General features: G+C 47.0%; 1 protein-coding gene across 1 annotated transcript in view; it reads left to right on the top strand.

Moving 5' to 3' along the window:
- LOC143925685 (dynein axonemal heavy chain 11-like) overlaps window positions 1–18,419 on the top strand; it is a 701,866-nt gene that overhangs the window by 434,196 nt on the left and 249,251 nt on the right. The window contains exon 52 of the mRNA XM_077450147.1: window positions 22–257. Within this exon, the coding sequence (XP_077306273.1) occupies window positions 22–257 (236 nt within the window). The remainder of the gene's footprint in view (window positions 1–21; window positions 258–18,419) is intronic.

Below are 18,419 nucleotides of genomic sequence, written 5' to 3'. Positions count from 1 at the left end.
GTTTTTTATTGCCTACTTTAGTTTTCAGTTCCAATGACGGAAGGACTTGACCCAATATGTATGCTGGCAGATGATGCAACAATTGCAAAATGGAACAATGAAGGACTGCCTAGTGATACTATGTCTATTCAAAATGGTACAATACTATCAAACTGTGAGCGGTGGCCTTTGATGATAGACCCCCAGCTACAAGGGATTAAATGGATTAAAAGCAGATACGGGTCCAGGCTAAAAGTCATTCACTTAGGACAGAAGGGGTAAGAGAATGTGATAATAACTTTCAAAGGATACATATTTTACTTTAGACAATCAGCCCATGTGATATAATTCAGAAATTATTTAAACATACTATATGTGATATTTGTACAATGTGCTTATTATAACTCTAAAAATAATGAAAATAGCATTTTTTAACATAACTGAAATCTATTGAAGCTTTGTTAATAATATTCTCAACCTATGACTTTAACATTTCATATTGAGCGTTGCATTATTCCCATGGACATTTTTTAATCTTCACTTGTAAACACATGCCTGCAGAGTATGATGTTTGATGCATTTATGTAAGAGCTACAAGTATCTATTTCACCTCTGTGTGGGTGTGTTAAATACCAGTATATGTCTTAATAAGAAGTTGGGCTGTAGCTTTACACATACATATAGCAGGCTTTATCAAATTCCCCAGCTTTGCCCTTCCCACTACTGCCAGCCAGTCTGCACCTCAGGAATGCGGTGGTGTTTGGGCAAGTCACGGACATTGTGGTGATCCTTCCTTGTGGTGTCTTCCTTCTCATCCTGGTGGCTTATTCCTAAATTGCAATTAGGTGCATGTCTGAATTTTTTCTAGTCAACAGTGATATAAAAAAAATCCAATAGCCTTAGGATTTGCAGTTGCAGCTGAGAACGTAGCATTAAATTGCTCTTAAAACCTAAAGTAATCCTAACCAGCTACTCTAGCTACAGTGCCTTTAAAGAAAAATTCATACCCCTTGAAATTTTCCACAATTTGTCTTGTTACAACCACAAATGTAAATGTATTTTATTGAGATTTTATGTAATAGACCAACACAAAGTGGCATATAATTGTGAAGTGGAAGGAAACTTATAAATGGTTTCAACATTTTTTACAAATAAATATGTGAAAAGTGTGGTGCGCATTTGTATTCAGCCCCCTTTATTCCTAACTAAATACCCCTAACTAAAATATAGTGGAACCAATTGCCTTCAGAAGTCACCAAATTAGTAAATAAACTCCACCTGTGTGTATAATAATCTCAATAAAAAATACAGCTGTTCTGTGAAGCCCTCTGAAGTTTGTTAGAGAACCATAATGAACAAAAAGCATCATGAAGGCCAAGGAACACACCTGACAGGTCAGGGATAAAGTTGTGGAGAAGTTTAAACTAGGATTAGGTTTTAAAAAATATCCCAAACATCTCATGTAGCACTGTTCAATCCATCATCCAAAAATAGAGTATGGCACAACTGCAAACCTACCAAGACATGGCCGTCCACCTAAACTGACAGGCCGGTCAAGAAGAGTATTACTCAGAGAAGTAGCTAAGAGGCCCATGGTAACTTTGGAGGAGCTGCAGAGATACATAGCTGAGGTGGGAGAATCTGTCAACAGGTCAACTATTAGTAGTGCTCTCACCAAGAAGAAGTAGAAAGCCATTGTTGAAAGAAAGCCATAAAAAGTTCCATCTGCAGTTTGTGAGAAGCCATGTGGGGGACACAGCAAACATGTGGAAGAAGGTACTCTGGTCAGATGAGACCACAATTGAATTTTTTGGCCTAAAAGCATAACGCTATGTGTGGTGAAAAACGAACACTGCACATCACCCTGAACACACTATCCCCACCGTGAAACATGATGGTGGCAGCATCATGTTGTGGGGATGCTTTTCTTCAGCAGGGACAGGGTAGCTGGCCAGAGTCAATGGGAAGATGAATGGAGCCAAATACAGGGCAATCGTAGAAGAAAACCCGTTAGAGTCTCCAAAAGACTTGAGACTGGGGCAGAGGTTCACCTTCCAGCAGGACAACAACCCTAAACATATAGCTGAAGGGAATGTAGATTGTCTAGAGGTGGTTTTTTAAGCCTTCAATGTCTGTTAAAGTGTGATTTCCAATCCCCACAGGCCTGTGAGTTTAGCCCACGGAGAAAATGACACAAAACAACAAAGTCTCTCCGAGCAAATCTAATCTTTATTCTTTGTTGTGAATATTTAAAGGGGGCTTTCAGAAAGTACTGCCCTTTGAACGTGTCATACAGATTATCCAATCATATACAAGTACAGCCTATGACAAAAGTGAAACTAGTGATTTCTCAAAATCTTGTGCTTTCCAAGAAACGAAACAACTAAAGAAGATAACAGTAACATGAGAAACTAAACTAGATTAGCAAAACTTGAGCATATCTATTGGTGAAGTGGATGTTAGAAAGACACAAAATGAAAACCGAATTTCTTAAAGAATGAAAGCGGTTAAGCTAAATATCCCTTCAATAGCCAGAGCTACAATGGAATGGTTTCGATTAAAGCATATTCATGTATTAGAATGGCCCAAAGTCCAGACCTAAATCTAATTTAGAATCTGTGGGAAGACTTGAAAATTGCTGTTCAGGCACTCTCCATCCAATCTGACAGAGCTTGAACTATTTTGCAAAGAAGAATGGGCAAAAATTTCAATCTCTAGATGTACAAAGCTGGTAGAGACATACCCAAAAAAACTTGCAGCTATAATGGCAGCGAAAGGTGGTTCTACAAAAGTATTGACTTAGGGGGGCTGAATACAAATGCATGTCTCCCTTTTGATATATTTATTCGTAAAAAAAATTGAAAGCCATTTATCATTTTCCTTTCACTTCACAATGATGTGCCACTTTGTGTTGGTCTTTCACATAAAATCCCAATAAAATATGATTACGTTTTTAAATTGCAACATGACAAAATGTGGAACATTTCAAGGGGTATGAATACTTTTTCAAGGCACTGTAATGTGCTATAATCTAATCTAATATTAAAAGGGATATCATACATACCTAATATCAGTTAAAGGCTCTATCTGAACACAGCCTTTGACAAATAGCATGTTTTGCCATTATTATTATTATACAGGATTTATATAGTGCCAACAGTTTATGCAGCGCTTTAGAACATAAGGGCAGACAGTACAATTACAATAAAATGTAATACAATAGGAATCAGATGGCCCTCTAATCTAAGAGGGAGGGTCAAGAGATACAAAAGGTAACTGTGGGGGATGAGCTGATGGAGAAAAATAAAAGTACAGTTCTAGGTGGGGTCAGGGTACGTCTCTCTGAAGAGAAGGGTTTTCAGGGAAAGTCTAAAAGTGCCCAGACTAGGAGATAGTCAGACAGATTGGGGTAGGGCGTTCCAGAGGATGGGAGAGGTTCAGGAGAAGTCCTGGAGGCAAGGGAGCTAGAGAGCAGATGATCTTGGGAGGAACGAAGAGAACAAATTGGTTGGTATTTTGAAACTAGGTTGATGTAGCCAGGGGCCGAGTTGTGGATTTCTTTGTAAATCATTGTTAGTATTTAGAATTAAATAATTATGTGAGCAGAAGCCAGTGGAGTGATGGGCAGAGAGGGGTAACAGGCACTGAGCAATTGGTAAGATGAATGGGCCTGGCAGCAGCATTCATGATGGACTAAAGAGGGAATAGCCTATGTAAAGGTAAGCCAGAGAGATACAGTAGTAGGAGTACAGAGTAGTGTTCATTGGTTTTAGCGGTTAGTAGAGCATTTGTGAGTTTTAAAAGAGCAGTTTCTGTGGAGTTTTGATGACAAAATCCAGACTAAAGGGGATCAAGAAGGTTGTTCTCAGTGAGATGGTTGCTCAGTCGGTTGTAGACCAGATGTTCAAGATGTTTGGAGGAAAAGGGGAGCAAGGGGATAGGTTGCTAAGATTGTTGGGGGGATGCAATGAAGACTTTTTAAAAGTGTTTGTTACCCCAACACTTTGTATTCCAGATATATACCTGCTGTACCATGTACCTGTATAATAAATTATCCTGTTCTCTTTGTATTGCTTCCTTTTTGTGAAATCTCTGCATGTTCCTGCCAGTCCCTCTGCTTTCCTATTAAAAACTGACCACACTAAGCAGGGGAGCACAGCGTGGTCAGTTCTCTAGCTATGCTGGGTACTAGGGATGAGCCGAACACCCCCCGGTTCGATTCGCACCAGAACTTGCGAACGGCCCCCGTGTTCGTTACGAACGTTAGAACCCCATTGAAGTCTATGGGACTCGACCGTTCGAAATGGAAAGTGCTAATTTTAACGGCTAATATGCAAGATACTGTCCTAAAAGGGTTTGGGGACCTGACTCCTGCCTCAGGGGACATGGGTCAATGCAAAAAAAAGTTTTAAAAACGGCCGTTTTGGCGGGAGCACTGATTTTAATGACGATTAAAGTGAAAAAAAAAAAAAGTGAAATATTACTTTAACCACCTTCAGACCGGACCATTTTGCTGGTAAATGACCAGAGGTCTTTTTACAATTTGGCACTGCGCTGCTTTAACTGGTAATTGCGCGGTCATGCAATGTTGTACCCAAACAAAATTTGCGTCCTTTTCTTCCCACAAATAGAGCTTTCTTTTGATGGTATTTGATTGCCTCTGCAATTTTTATTTTTTGCGATATAAACGTAAAAAGACCGCAAATTTTGAAAAAAAATGATATTTTCTACTTTTTGTTATTAGAAAAATCCAATAAACTCAATTTTAGTCATACATTTAGGCCAAAATGTATTCAGCCACATGTCTTTGGTAAAAAAAAAGTCAATAATTGTATATTTATTGGTTTGCGCAAAAGTTGTCACATCTACAAACTAAGGTACGTTTTCTGGAATTTACGCAGCTTTTAGTTTACGACTGCCTATCTCATTTCTTGAGGTGCTAAAATGGCAGGGCAGTACAAAACCCCCCCAAATGACCCCATTTTGGAAAGTAGACACCCTAAGGAAATTGATAAGTGGCATGTTGAGCCCATTGAATATTTTATTTTTTTGCCTCAAGCGATTGAATAATGACAAAAAAATTTTTTTTTTTTTTTTTACACAAAGTTGTCACTAAATTATATATTTGTTAGGAACTTCAGGTATTGAGTCTGTCTTAGTAGAAGGGGACCTCTCTTACGGCTCTGGTTCTGGTCTCACTGGAATGGGAACAGGGAGACCGGAGCGCAGTGGGGTAGGAGAGTCCAGCCAGGAGCAGTAGCAGGTATCCGGAGATGAGGGTTCTCAGAAGCAGGGACTCTCTGTGGTAGGAAGGCTGAGGACTGCAGGCCACTGGATCAGGTTGGATGGGTCCTCAGGATACAGGGTAGCGATGCAGGAACAAGCAGAGGTGTCAGGTACAAGCAGAGTTCGGCAACAGGAGATCAGTTCAAGAAGGGTCAAACAAGCCGGGGTCGGAGCAGGAGAGGTCAACAAGGTCAGACGGAGCCGGGTCGGATATCAGGTAGGTAGCAGGTAGACAAGCAGGTATACACAGGCACAAGCTGCAGACGAGACAGCACAGAGCTGCTGCAACTGTGTCTTTAAAAAGGGCTACTGGCGCCAATCGTGCTAACGCTCGCCCGTGCGTGCGTGTACCGCGCGCACACACGAACGGCGTGCACCCGCGCGCGTTGGAAGACGCTCGTACCTACGACGACCCGCTGCACGAACGTGCACGCGCGCACGGAGAGCCGATCGCGCAGGACGAGCGGATCCCTGACATTGCCCCCCCACAAGGGGCAACCTCCGGGTGCCCCTAGTATCTCTTTTCTCTGGGTGTGCAGCAAAGAAGGCCTGTATTAGTCTATTGGCATGTATGTTAGTAGCAGGTTCCCATGAATTACTCTCTGGGCCATAGCCCTTCCATTTAATCAGAAACTGACCTTGTCCCCGTCGTCTTCTGAAATCCAAGATGGCCTCCACTTCGAACTCCTCACTGCCATCAATCAGCACAGGATCGGGTGGTCTTGTTCCTCTACCAGGGAAGGGGTCAGGTATGACAGGCTTAAGTAGAGCTACATGGAAGACTGGGTGTATTCTCATGGAATCGGGTAAAGACAACTCATAAGATACCTCGTTAATCCTCCTTTTAACAGGAAATGGACCCAGAAACTTTGGTGCCAACTTCCTGGAGGGACATGCTAATTTTAAATTAGAGGAAGACAGCCATACCTGGTCCCCGACTTGAAGGATCAACTCTCCCCTTCTTCCTTGATCGAAACTCTTCTTGCTGTCAGCCTGAGCCTTGGTTATAGCCTCCTGCAGGATCCGGTTGTTCTGCTGAAGAAAGGATACTGTGTCCTGAACTGCTGGTACATGCGATTCTGTAGGGATATCGGGAAGAAAAGACAGGTTAAAACCATAATTGGAAAAGAACGGGGACTGCCCGGTGGTAGCATGGCTGGCATTGTTGTAGGCGAATTCCGCCAAAGGTAACAGGGAAACCCAATCGTCCTGGACAAAGGAAGAGAAACATCTGATATACTGCTCGAGGGTTTGGTTGGTGCGTTCTGTTTGCCCGTTAGTCTGTGGGTGGTAGGCGGAGGACAAGGCCAATTCAATTTTCAGGGCTCCGCATAAGGCTCTCCAGAAACGGGAGGTGAACTGCACTCCTCTGTCAGATACAATGTTGGTGGGTACCCCGTGAAGCCTGATTATTTCCTTAATAAAAACGTGAGCCGTTTCGGTAGCAGAAGGAGTCCCCTTCAAGGGAAGAAAGTGGGCCATCTTAGACAGACGGTCACACACAACAAAGATGGCGGTACAGTTCTCAGAGGGGGGGAGTTCTACGATGAAATCCATAGTAATCATCTGCCAGGGGCGGTCGGGTGCGGGGAGAGGCTTAAGCAGGCCCCAGGCCCGATTCCTGGGAATCTTATTCCGGCAACATACTGGACAAGAGTTCACGTACTGCTTGCAGAACTCCCTCATGCCTGGCCACCAGAAGGAACGTTGTATCAGCTCTAAGGTCTTGCGGACACCAAAGTGTCCCGCGAGTGGATGGTCATGGAGGAGCCCCAAAACCTTAACTCTCACCTCCTCAGGAACGAAGATTAGGTTGTCTTTCCAGAGCAGGCCCTCTCTGGATGTTAATGAGATTCCTGGGGGACAGGAAGATGTGGAAGAGGCACTCTTGAGCAGAGAAACTAGGCCCGGTTGGATGAGGAGAAAGGAGTTAGCAGGGAGGATAGTATCCGGAGGTGCAGAGTCCTTAGGATTGTCAAACATGCGAGAGAGTGCATCCGGCTTGGTGTTTCTTGATCCAGGGCGATAGGTGATGTGGAAACTGAATCGGGAGAAAAAGAGGGCCCAGCGGGCCTGCCGAGGTTTCAGTCGTTTAGCGGTGCGGAGGTATTCGAGATTTTTGTGATCCGTGTAGATGAGCACGGGGTGTACCGCCCCCTCCAGTAAGTATCTCCACTCCTCCAAGGCCGATTTAATGGCAAGTAGTTCCCGATCTCCTACATCATAATTCTTCTCCGCTGGAGAGAGTTTTCGGGAGAAGAACCCTACGGGGTGCATCAGGTCGTCTTTACCAAAACGTTGGGAGACCACCGCCCCTACTGCTATCTCAGAGGCGTCTACTTCCAGAATATAGGGTCTAGATGGATCCGGATGACTGAGGATGGGGGCAGAGGTGAACAAGTCCTTGAGTTTTTCGAAGGCGACCTGGGCTTCAGGACTCCAAAGAAAGCGCATATTCTGCTTAGTAAGCTGGGTGATGGGGGAGATAATGGCCGAGAACCCTTTAATAAACTTTCTATAGAAATTGGCGAAGCCCACAAAGCGCTGGACGCCTTTCTTGTCGGTGGGGGCTGGCCACTCGAGAACAGCAGCGACCTTTTGCGGATCCATCCTGACGCCTGCTGGGGAGATTTCAAGGCCAAGGAATTGGATCTCTTGTTGCTCGAACTTACATTTCTCGGCTTTGGCGTATAGTCCATGTTGCCTGAGCCGAAGTAAAACTCTGCTGACGTGCCCCCGGTGCTGTTCCAGGGACCTGGAGAAGATCAAGATATCGTCAAGATAAACGATGACAAAAATGTCCAAGAAGTCCCGGAAGACATCATTAATCAAGTGCTGGAAGGTGGCTGGGGCATTGCACAATCCAAAAGGCATCACCAGATACTCGTAATGCCCAAAACGAGTTCGGAACGCAGTCTTCCACTCGTCGCCTGCTCGTATACGGACCAAGTTATAGGCTCCTCTCAGATCAAGTTTGGTGAAGATAACAGCCGACCTCAATTTTTGAAAAAGTTCTGGGATCAGAGGTAGGGGATAGCGATTTTTAATCGTGACTCTGTTCAGTTCCCGATAGTCTACACAGGGTCGGAGGGTCTGGTCTTTTTTAGTGACGAAAAATATCCCAGCCCCGGCAGGGGATGTGGAGTGACGGATGAACCCCTTCTTGAGGTTTTCGGAGATGTATGCCTTCAGAGCCTCCTGCTCCTTCTCGGATAAGGGGTAGACACGTCCAAAAGGAATCTCAGCCCCAGGGAGGAGCTCAATGGGGCAGTCGTAAGGGCGATGCGGAGGTAAGGAGTCAGCCCCCCGTTTACTGAAGACATCCAGAAACTGATGATAAGGCTCTGGAACCGATTGACATAGGTCCAGGTCTGGATCTAGACAGAGAAGTGTTCTGGATTGTGCAGGAGCCCCAGAGAGGCAGTGGTCCTGACAGTAGGTGGAGAGGAATCTTACCTCCCCAGAGGACCAGTCAATGGAGGGGTTGTGGGCTTGCAGCCATGGTATGCCCAGAATCACAGGAAAGAGTGGTGATGAAATGACATCAAGAGTTAGTAGTTCCGTATGTCGGCAGGAGGTGGAGGTGGGTAGAGGAAGGGTCTCATGGGTGACCCGGCCGGACTTGATCTGAGAACCATCGGCCAAGAAGATAGAAAGTCCATGAGATTTTGGCTGAAGTGGAATGGAATGCAGGTTGGTGAAGGCAGCGTCGATGAAGCAACCGCAGGCTCCGGAGTCAAGGATGGCGTTGACGTGAATCGTTCTTCCATGAAGCTGAAAAGAAAGCAGAAGGGCAACATGTAGAGAGTTGGAAGGTGAGTTAACGAAACTGCGGGACACAGAAAAGAGGCACTTACGAGGCTTCACAGGGCAGTTGGCCACATAATGTCCGGAGCCGCCACAGTATAGACACAAGTTCATATGTCGACGACGGGCACGCTCTTCCGGAGACAGAGTAGGTCGGAGTAGTCCAAGCTGCATAGGTTCCTCAGGAGCAAGAGAGGTACTGGCAGGCCCCTTTGGAGGGGGCGGAGAGAAGAACGGATTGGGAGACGGGGTTCTGGCGGTCATCCAGGCAGGTCTCAGAGGTTGAGAAGAGCGTTCGGCCTTCCGCTCACGGAGTCTACGATCGATCTGGATGGCTAGGGCAATTAAGTCCTCTAAGGCATCTGGGATACCAACTCGGGCTAGTTCGTCCTTGAGGCCTTCAGACAGGCCCATGCGAAATTGGTGTCTAAGGGCCGACTCGTTCCATAAGGTATCTGCACTCCAGCGCCTAAAGTCCGAGACATAGTCCTCGGCCGTCCTACGGCCTTGCTGGAGCGCAGTTAATGCGGATTCTGCGGTGGCAGTCCGCTGGGGGTCATCATAGAGTTGTGCCATCCCTTCAAAGAAGGCACAGAGGGTCTGTGTAAGAGGACTGTCATTCTCCAGGAGATGGTGGGCCCATGACTGAGGTTCTTCTTGCAGGAGAGAAATGACAAATCCCACCTTAGTTGCTTCCAGCGAAAAAGTCCTGGGCTGGAGGGCAAAGTAAAGCTGGCAAGCATTACGAAAACCCCGAAACTTGGAACGGTCCCCAGAGAATTTTTCCGGAATGGGAACCCTAGGCTCAGGTGGGAGCATCACGACTGCCGGATGAGTTGCAGGCTGGACTGGAGGAGACTGATGTGCAGTGTCCGGGGATCCCGAAATGGAGAGATGTTGGACCCGCTCTTCCAATCTGGTGTAGCCGTCTTGAAGGGATTTCACGGCCTGGGTGAGAGCCGCAAGGTGAGAGCAAATCTCCTTCATGGCGGAGGCCCCTTCTGCAGACTCAGACATGGCTGTCTCGTACTGTTAGGAACTTCAGGTATTGAGTCTGTCTTAGTAGAAGGGGACCTCTCTTACGGCTCTGGTTCTGGTCTCACTGGAATGGGAACAGGGAGACCGGAGCGCAGTGGGGTAGGAGAGTCCAGCCAGGAGCAGTAGCAGGTATCCGGAGATGAGGGTTCTCAGAAGCAGGGACTCTCTGTGGTAGGAAGGCTGAGGACTGCAGGCCACTGGATCAGGTTGGATGGGTCCTCAGGATACAGGGTAGCGATGCAGGAACAAGCAGAGGTGTCAGGTACAAGCAGAGTTCGGCAACAGGAGATCAGTTCAAGAAGGGTCAAACAAGCCGGGGTCGGAGCAGGAGAGGTCAACAAGGTCAGACGGAGCCGGGTCGGATATCAGGTAGGTAGCAGGTAGACAAGCAGGTATACACAGGCACAAGCTGCAGACGAGACAGCACAGAGCTGCTGCAACTGTGCCTTTAAAAAGGGCTACTGGCGCCAATCGTGCTAACGCTCGCCCGTGCGTGCGTGTACCGCGCGCACACACGAACGGCGTGCACCCGCGCGCGTTGGAAGACGCTCGTACCTACGACGACCCGCTGCACGAACGTGCACGCGCGCACGGAGAGCCGATCGCGCAGGACGAGCGGATCCCTGACAATATTGCTCACACATGCTATGGGCATATGTGAAATGACACCCCAAAATAAATTCTGCAGCTTCTCCTGAGTACGGGGATACCACATATGTGGGACTTTTTGGGAGCCTAGCCGCGTACGGGGCCCCGAAAACCAAGCACCGCCTTCAGGCTTTCTAAGGGCGTAAATTTTTGATTTCACTTCTCACTACCTATTACAGTTTTGAAGGCCATAAAATGCCAAGATGGCACAAAACCCCCACAAATGACCCCATTTTAGAAAGTAGACACCCCAAGCTATTTGCTGAGAGGCATTTTGAGTCCATGGAATATTTTATATTTTGCCACAAGTTGCGGGAAAATTACAAACTTTAATTTTTTTTTATTTTTTTTTCACAAAGTTGTCACTAAATGATATATTGCTCACACATGCTATGGGCATATGTGAAATGACACCCCAAAATAAATTCTGCTGCTTCTCCTGAGTACGGGGATACCACATATGTGGGACTTTTTGGGAGCCTAGCCGCGTACGGGGCCCCGAAAGCCAAGAACCGCTTTCAGGTTTTCTAAGGGCGTAAATATTTGACTTCACTCCTCACTACCTATTACAGTTTTGAAGGCCATAAAATGCCAAGATGGCATAAAACCCCCACAAATGACCCCATTTTAGAAAGTAGACACCCCAAGCTATTTGCTGAGAGGCATGTTGAGTCCATGGAATATTTTATATTTTGCCACAAGTTGGGGGAAAATTACAAACTTTTTTTTTTTTTTTTTTTCACAAAGTTGTCACTAAATGATATATTGCTCACGCATGCCATGGGCATATGTGAAATGACACCCCAAAATAAATTCTGCTGCTTCTCCTGAGTACGGGGATACCACATATGTGGGACTTTTTGGGAGCCTAGCCGCGTACGGGGCCCCGAAAACCAAGCACCGCCTTCAGGCTTTCTAAGGGCGTTACAGTTTTGAAGGCCATAAAATGCCAAGATGGCACAAACCCCCCCCAAATGACCCCATTTTGGAAAGTAGACACCCCTAAATTTAGGGGTACACTAGTGAGACTAGGTAATAAATGGCGGGTGCCCTGAAACTATAAAAAAAATAACTAACCAACCAGCGTCACCTGTAACAGTTATATGGTGATCACTGGTGAAAGGGTTAACTAGGGGGCAATCAGGGGGCTTTATGTGGTAGTATATGGGGGTCCCTGGCGCTATAAAAAGCTGCGGCGAACCTAAATACCTACCTGCCTAACTAGCGTCACCTGTGACACTAATACAGTGATCAGAAAAACGATCGCTTATTAGGCTGGGTTCACACTGGAGCGATGCGGGAACGCCACGAATCCGCGGCGGGGTCCCGGATCACATGCCTCCCGGCGGCAGTTCACACTGCCCTATGCGAACTGCTGGGAGTGTCAGTGAAATGTTAATGACACCCCCAGATAAGTTCGCATATCGCAGTGCGATCTGCAAACTCGGATCGCATGGTGTGAACACCCATGCGATCCGATTCTGCTGCGGACCAAAAAAAGGGTCCCGTGCGAGTTTGCGGCGGGTGCGGCGGGTGCGACACGAATTCAGCCATACTATCTGTATGGCTGAACTCGAATCGCACAGAGATCGGATGTGATTTGCACTGCAGTGCGGTGCGAATCACATCCGTTCTCATAAACCGCTGCAATGTGAACCCAGCCTTAGTGACACTGGCGACGGGGGGTGATCACGGGGTTAAACCTTTATTGGGGGGGTTAGGGGGGTACCTTAGAACTAAAGGGGGCTAACCCTAACTGCCCTAACAGTTATTACAGTCACAAATGACACCAATGCAAAAAAAAAAAAGCAATTGGTGTCACTGTGACTGGGAGGGCAGGGGTAATTGGGGGGTGATCGGGGGGTAAAGGGGGGGGGTGTGAGTGTGCCTGGCATGTTCTACTGTATGTGGGGTGTGTTGGTGCAACTCACCGAACCTCTCTCCTCGGTGCCGGAACGAAAACTACCGACACGGAGGAGAGAATACATCACTTCCTCTCCTGTGTTTACATTACAGGAGAGGAAGTGATGTCACCGGACATTTTCATTCGCCGGGAGCGATCGCGAGGGGGTGGCCATGAATGAATGGCCGTCCCCTCGTCGAACGAATACCGACCGCCGCAGGCACCGGGCGGGGGCCCGATCGGGCCCCCGACCGGCGGGCAGGCAAGGACGTACATGTAAGCCCTTATGCCTGCCCGTGCCATTCTGCCGACGTACATCGGCGTGCGGCGGTCGGCAAGTGGTTAAATATGGTGCCTGGGGGGTGTCTGTAGTATGCCTGTGAAATGCCACGTGTTTCCCGTGTTTAGAACAGTCCATGCACAAAATGACATTTAACGGAAATAACACCATTTAAAACTGCTTGCGGTTTTAATGTTATATCTGGTTCCTGCAATATGGTTGAAAATCATTCAGAAAAATGGCATGGGTAGCCTTCCCTGCCCATTACCAGCCTATTTGGGTCTTGTACGCATATTAAGGGGAACCCTGTACCCATATTAAAAAAAGGAAATGCGTGTGGCCCCCAGGCCCTATATACTCAGAACAGCAGTATACAGGCGGTGCAAACAAGACAGGGACTGTGTAGGTTTGTTGTGTTAAGTTGAATCTGTTTGTAATTTTCAACTGGTACATTTTTAAAGTGTAGCTCCAGTCAAAAAAACTATTTTTAAGCTTTTTGGAAAACATAGGGAAGGGTTATCACCCCTGTATAATTTGTTTTGCCATACGTCTTTTTTCATCTCACTTGCTGCTGTCTCCTTCCGTTTGCAAGTAGGAGATGTTTGTAAGTTGGATGTTTGAAAGTAGGGGCCTGCCCTATATTATAGCGGTATGTACTGGGTACAGAGCACGCAGACAGCACGCACTATCTCCTAACACTACTGACTGCAAGCTCTATTATTAACCACTTGACCACTGGGCACTTAAACACTCTTAATAACCAGACCAATTTTCAGCTTTTGGTGCTCTCACATTTTGAATGACAATTACTCAGTCATGCAACACTGGACCTATATGAAATGTTTGTCCTTTTTTTCACACAAATAGAGCTTTCTTTTGGTGGTATTTAATCACCTCTCAGTTTTTTTATTTTTTGTGCTATAAAAGATAAAAGACCGGAAATTCTGCGAAAAAATGAATTTTCTTTGTTTCTGTTATAAAATTTTGCAGATTAGTAATTTTTTCTTCATAAATTTTTTTTTACTGGTTACATGTTTTGAGTTGCAGAGGAGGTCTAGGACTAGAATTATTGCTCTCGCTCTAACGTTCTCGGCAATACCTCACATGTGTGGTTTGAACACCGTTTTCATATGTGGGCGGGGCTTACGCATGCGTTCGCTTCTGCATGCGAGCACATGGGGACATGGGCGCTTTAATTATTTATTTATTTTTTATTGTTCATTTTACTTTATTTATTTTAGTTTGACATTTTTTTCCCCAAAAATATATTTTTGATCACTTTTATTCCTATTACAAGGAATGTAAACATCCCTTGTAATAGGAATATGGGGTGACAGGTCCTCTTTACAGTGAAATCTGGGGGTCAGTATGACCCCACATCTCACCTCTAGGCTGGGAAGCCTGAAATAAAAAAAAAAAAAAAGATTCTGGCTTTGATCGTACTGGCGAGTTGGTAGAAGCACCGGAGGGCGGTGAGGGGTGGGGGGCGTCTATGGCTGGGTATTTCAGGGTATCACCGAGTATGGCTGGGTATCTCCGAGTATGGCTGGGTATCTCCGAGTATGGCTGGGTATGGCAATTTATGGCAGGGTATTGAAGAGTATTGGCGGGGTATTGGCGGGGTACTACAGAGTAATAGCAGGGTACTGCAGAGTATTGGGGAGTACTACAGAGTAATGGCAGGGTACTGCAGAGTAAAGGCAGGGTACTGCAGAGTAATGGGGGGTACTGCAGAGTAATGGCAGGGTACTGCAGAGTATTCACTGGTATTGCAGAGTATTGGCGGGGTACTACAGAGTAATAGCAGGGTACTGCAGAGTATTGGGGAGTACTACAGAGTAATGGCAGGGTACTGCAGAGTAAAGGCAGGGTACTGCAGAGTAATGGCAGGGTACTGCACTGCAGAGTAATGGCGGGGTACTGCAGAGTAATGGCGGGTACTGCAGAGTATTGGGGGGTACTGCAGAGTAATGGCAGGGTACTGCAGAGTAATGGGGGTTACTGCAGAGTAATGGGGGTTACTGCAGAGTAATGGGGGGTACTGCAGAGTAAAGGCAGGGTACTGCAGAGTAATGGGGGGTACTGCAGAGTAATGGCAGGGTACTGCAGAGTATGCACTGGTATTGCAGAGTATTGGCAGGGAATTGAGGGGTTAAATTCGGTGAGCAGCGATGTGGGCACTGCAGATGCAGCCCACATCGCTGCTGACACCGATCTCTTTCCCCTCCGCTGTACCGATCGGTACAGAGAGGGGAGGGAGGAACCGGCGTCATAACATGACGCCGGTTTGTTTACAAGTGATCACTCCGTCATTTGACGGAGCGATCACGTGATAAACGGCCGCGACGAGCGGCCGTTTACCGTGATCCGTGATGCGCCGGGTCCTGTGGACCCGGCGGTCACGGATGCTCTCGAGTGCGCGCCCCAGGGGGCGCGTGAGAGCAGAATTCTGGGAGGCCGTTAATTAACGGCCTCTCAGAGTTAAACAACCGCCCTGAAGCCGTTAATCGGCAATGGGCGGTTGTTAAGTGGTTAAAGATAGATCACTAGCTAGCTATATAGGTGAGGTGAATATAGTGTAGTGGTGTATACTGCGGTCAGGGCACAGACAATAACCACTACACAAGAGCAAGATAGGAAATCAGCCAAAAACGATTGGTGTGTAACTGTGTTGAAGGTACACAGAACACCCACTGCTTCAGATTCCAACACACTACACGAGGCCGCCTCAAAGGCGGCCTTATATAGTGTGGGGCGTGCACTACACAGCCTGAGCTATGATTGGCCACAGGCAGGATGCCTGTGGCCAATCATGGCTCTCCTCGCTGCTGGGGCTGCGATTGGCCAAGCATGCGGGGTCACAGTGCATGCTTGGCCAATCATGAGCCAGCAATGCACTGCGCCATCGCAGTGCATTGTGGTCCGCGCGCGCCATACGAATTTTGACGCGAACGGACCAAGAGTTCGGATTTCGCCGAACGCCCGAACAGCCAATGTTCGAGTCGAACGTACGTTCGACTCGAACACGAAGCTCATCCCTACTGGGTACTCAGTGTGCTCTTCTCCAATGATCTGACTTGTCCTGACATGCCCCCGCTGTACAGCCATTCACTGGGAAGCTTAGTGTACTGTTACTTCTCCTCCCCCCAGCACTTATGCAGCTGGGAACAGAGGATATGTGATTCCTTATAAAAAACAGAATAATAATGTTTTTTTACATGTAGCGGATGACATTTGGGATCAAATGTCACACGCATGTAAATTTAGTTTTTGGCCTCAGAACAGTAAAGGTTCTGAGGGTTAATTGTGTAGGTAGGCCTTAACACCAGTCTGGCCAGGCTATGTTTGGAAGTTCTACCTGGTCATGTGAACGGTGAGGTGCACATGACAGGCTAGAACCAAGTCTGGTTGGATGTTTAGGTATCGGCCTTCTCAGAGCCAATCAGTGGGAGTGCTGGGGCCCGCTGAGGAGTCTGGGAAGGGGTACTTAAAGGGGTGTGGGTCACGTGTTCGGGGGTTCCGGAGTTGTTTGCGAGACACGTGTGGTCTGGTCAGGTTCCAGGACCGGGGAACCCCCGTGAGGGGTCTCGGTCACGGGGTGTTCGACACCCCACAACATGTTCCTGTCAGTGGCCCCTGATAGAACTGCTTGGTCTGGGGTAGGGATCCGTCCGTTCCCGAGTCTCGGAACCTGCTGGTCCAAGGCGCAGTAACTGAGGGAGGAGTTAAAGTGTCTGGGTGTGCTCTCGGGTTGGAGGGACACCGCAGCTTGTGGAAGTGACCGGGGAAGGACTCTTAGGAGGAGGGCCGGCAAGTGGCATCCTGAGAAGTGCCTGGTTACTGAGTTGAGAAGGACATTGACAAATTCACACTTTTCCAATACCATTGAGGAGACGGGAAACGTTCCAGGTATGGAGGAAAAAGGTTCCTGTTCACCCTTAGTTGATTGTTCAAGTTTGAGTCAACGTGCTGACTGCCATGATCTCTGGCTAGAGATCTGTTCAGCCTTGAAGTGCCCAACTGGCTACTCTCTGGGTGGAAATAGAGACTTTTCTAGACAGTTCTTCACCCATGCCCTCTGTTCCCTAAGAGACTGTGTTAATTGAAAGTTCTACTGCAAAATAAAACCTTTTTAAAAGGACTTCATCTGTGTCAGTGTACAAATCGTTGGGTATCAACCCTGGGAACCCCTAGAAGCAGAAGAGCAGGCTAAGAGAAGGTAACTGGTATGCCCATTAAGTCAAGGCTGCCCTGCAACGCGCTATGGCCGCTACATACATCTATACAAACAGGTTTTGCCTTTCATTTCTATTTTAAACTAAATGGGTGTCAGAAACCATGAATCAGACCAAGACAGAAGTACAGTTAAATCACACTTGTTTAATAATAAAAGTAAATAGAACAAACATAGTCAAATCATAGCCAAAGTTCGTTAACTGGGACAGATAATCAGACAAGCCAGTAAGTCAGGAAGCCAGGAATCAGCATGGTGGAACAGCAAGCAGGATCTGAAGCCAGAAGAAACGTCAGCCAAGTAAGTCTGTATCAGGCATGCAGGAGAGAATCTCTGATGTTGACCAGGCAAAATCAGAGATCATCTGGGCTGGATGGACAGATGAGCAGGATATCATCAACAGGTGAGTTACTAAGCAGAGATAGGAGCTTACAATTAACCGACAGCTGAGCAAGCAGCTCAGAGAAGGAAGGGCCAAGCCCAGCCCTGACAGTAACCCCCTCCTCAACGACCCCTCCCCCTCAGAGGACCACCAGTCTTCAGGGGAAAACGTCTATGGAAATCACAGAGGAGGACAGAGAGCAAAGATATCACTAAACCTACTTTGCTTCTCTCTGTGGGAAATGCCTGGGGCAGCATCTCAAAGTAAATGTCAAACTGTTTGAGAAATCCTCTGCATTGGACTGGATCACCCCCAAATCGCTGGTGAAGTGGAGTGGAACCAGACATACCTCTTATAGAGGCATAACTTGAGGCGGGTGCCTGCACAGAGTAGCAGCAGAGACGGCCTGCAACACAGGTTACATAGTTAGAAAGGTTGAATAAAGACACCAGTCCATCCAGTTCAACCTGATTGTCTACAATTGTCCCTATACCTGTACATTGCACACTCACATCAGTCCCTACCCTCAAGGAGCCCACAGTTGTACCGGAGCAGCCACAGTGGGAGATTTCAGGTGAGCCGTGTGACTCAGGAGTATTTGTAACGCCATGGCAAACTGATCCAGGTGGTGATCCTGCTCATCCAATCTGGAAAAAATATTACCAACAAATGGATTGACTGCTTCTTCTGAATTCATGGCCTTTGCCTACTGTCAGAAACCATGAATCAGAATGAGACAGAAGTACAGTTAAATCACACTCCTTTAATAATAAAAGTAAATAGAACAAACTTAGTCAAAACATAGCCAAAGTTCGGTAACCGGAACGGATAGTCAGACAAGGCAACAGGAAGCAGGATCTGG

The sequence above is a fragment of the Lithobates pipiens genome, unplaced genomic scaffold (assembly GCF_037356315.1).
Source record: "Lithobates pipiens isolate NorthernLeopardFrog02 unplaced genomic scaffold, aLitPip1_a1.2 Scaffold_22, whole genome shotgun sequence".
NCBI lineage: Eukaryota > Metazoa > Chordata > Amphibia > Anura > Ranidae > Lithobates > Lithobates pipiens.
This window is presented reverse-complemented; position numbering and strand designations above follow the sequence as displayed.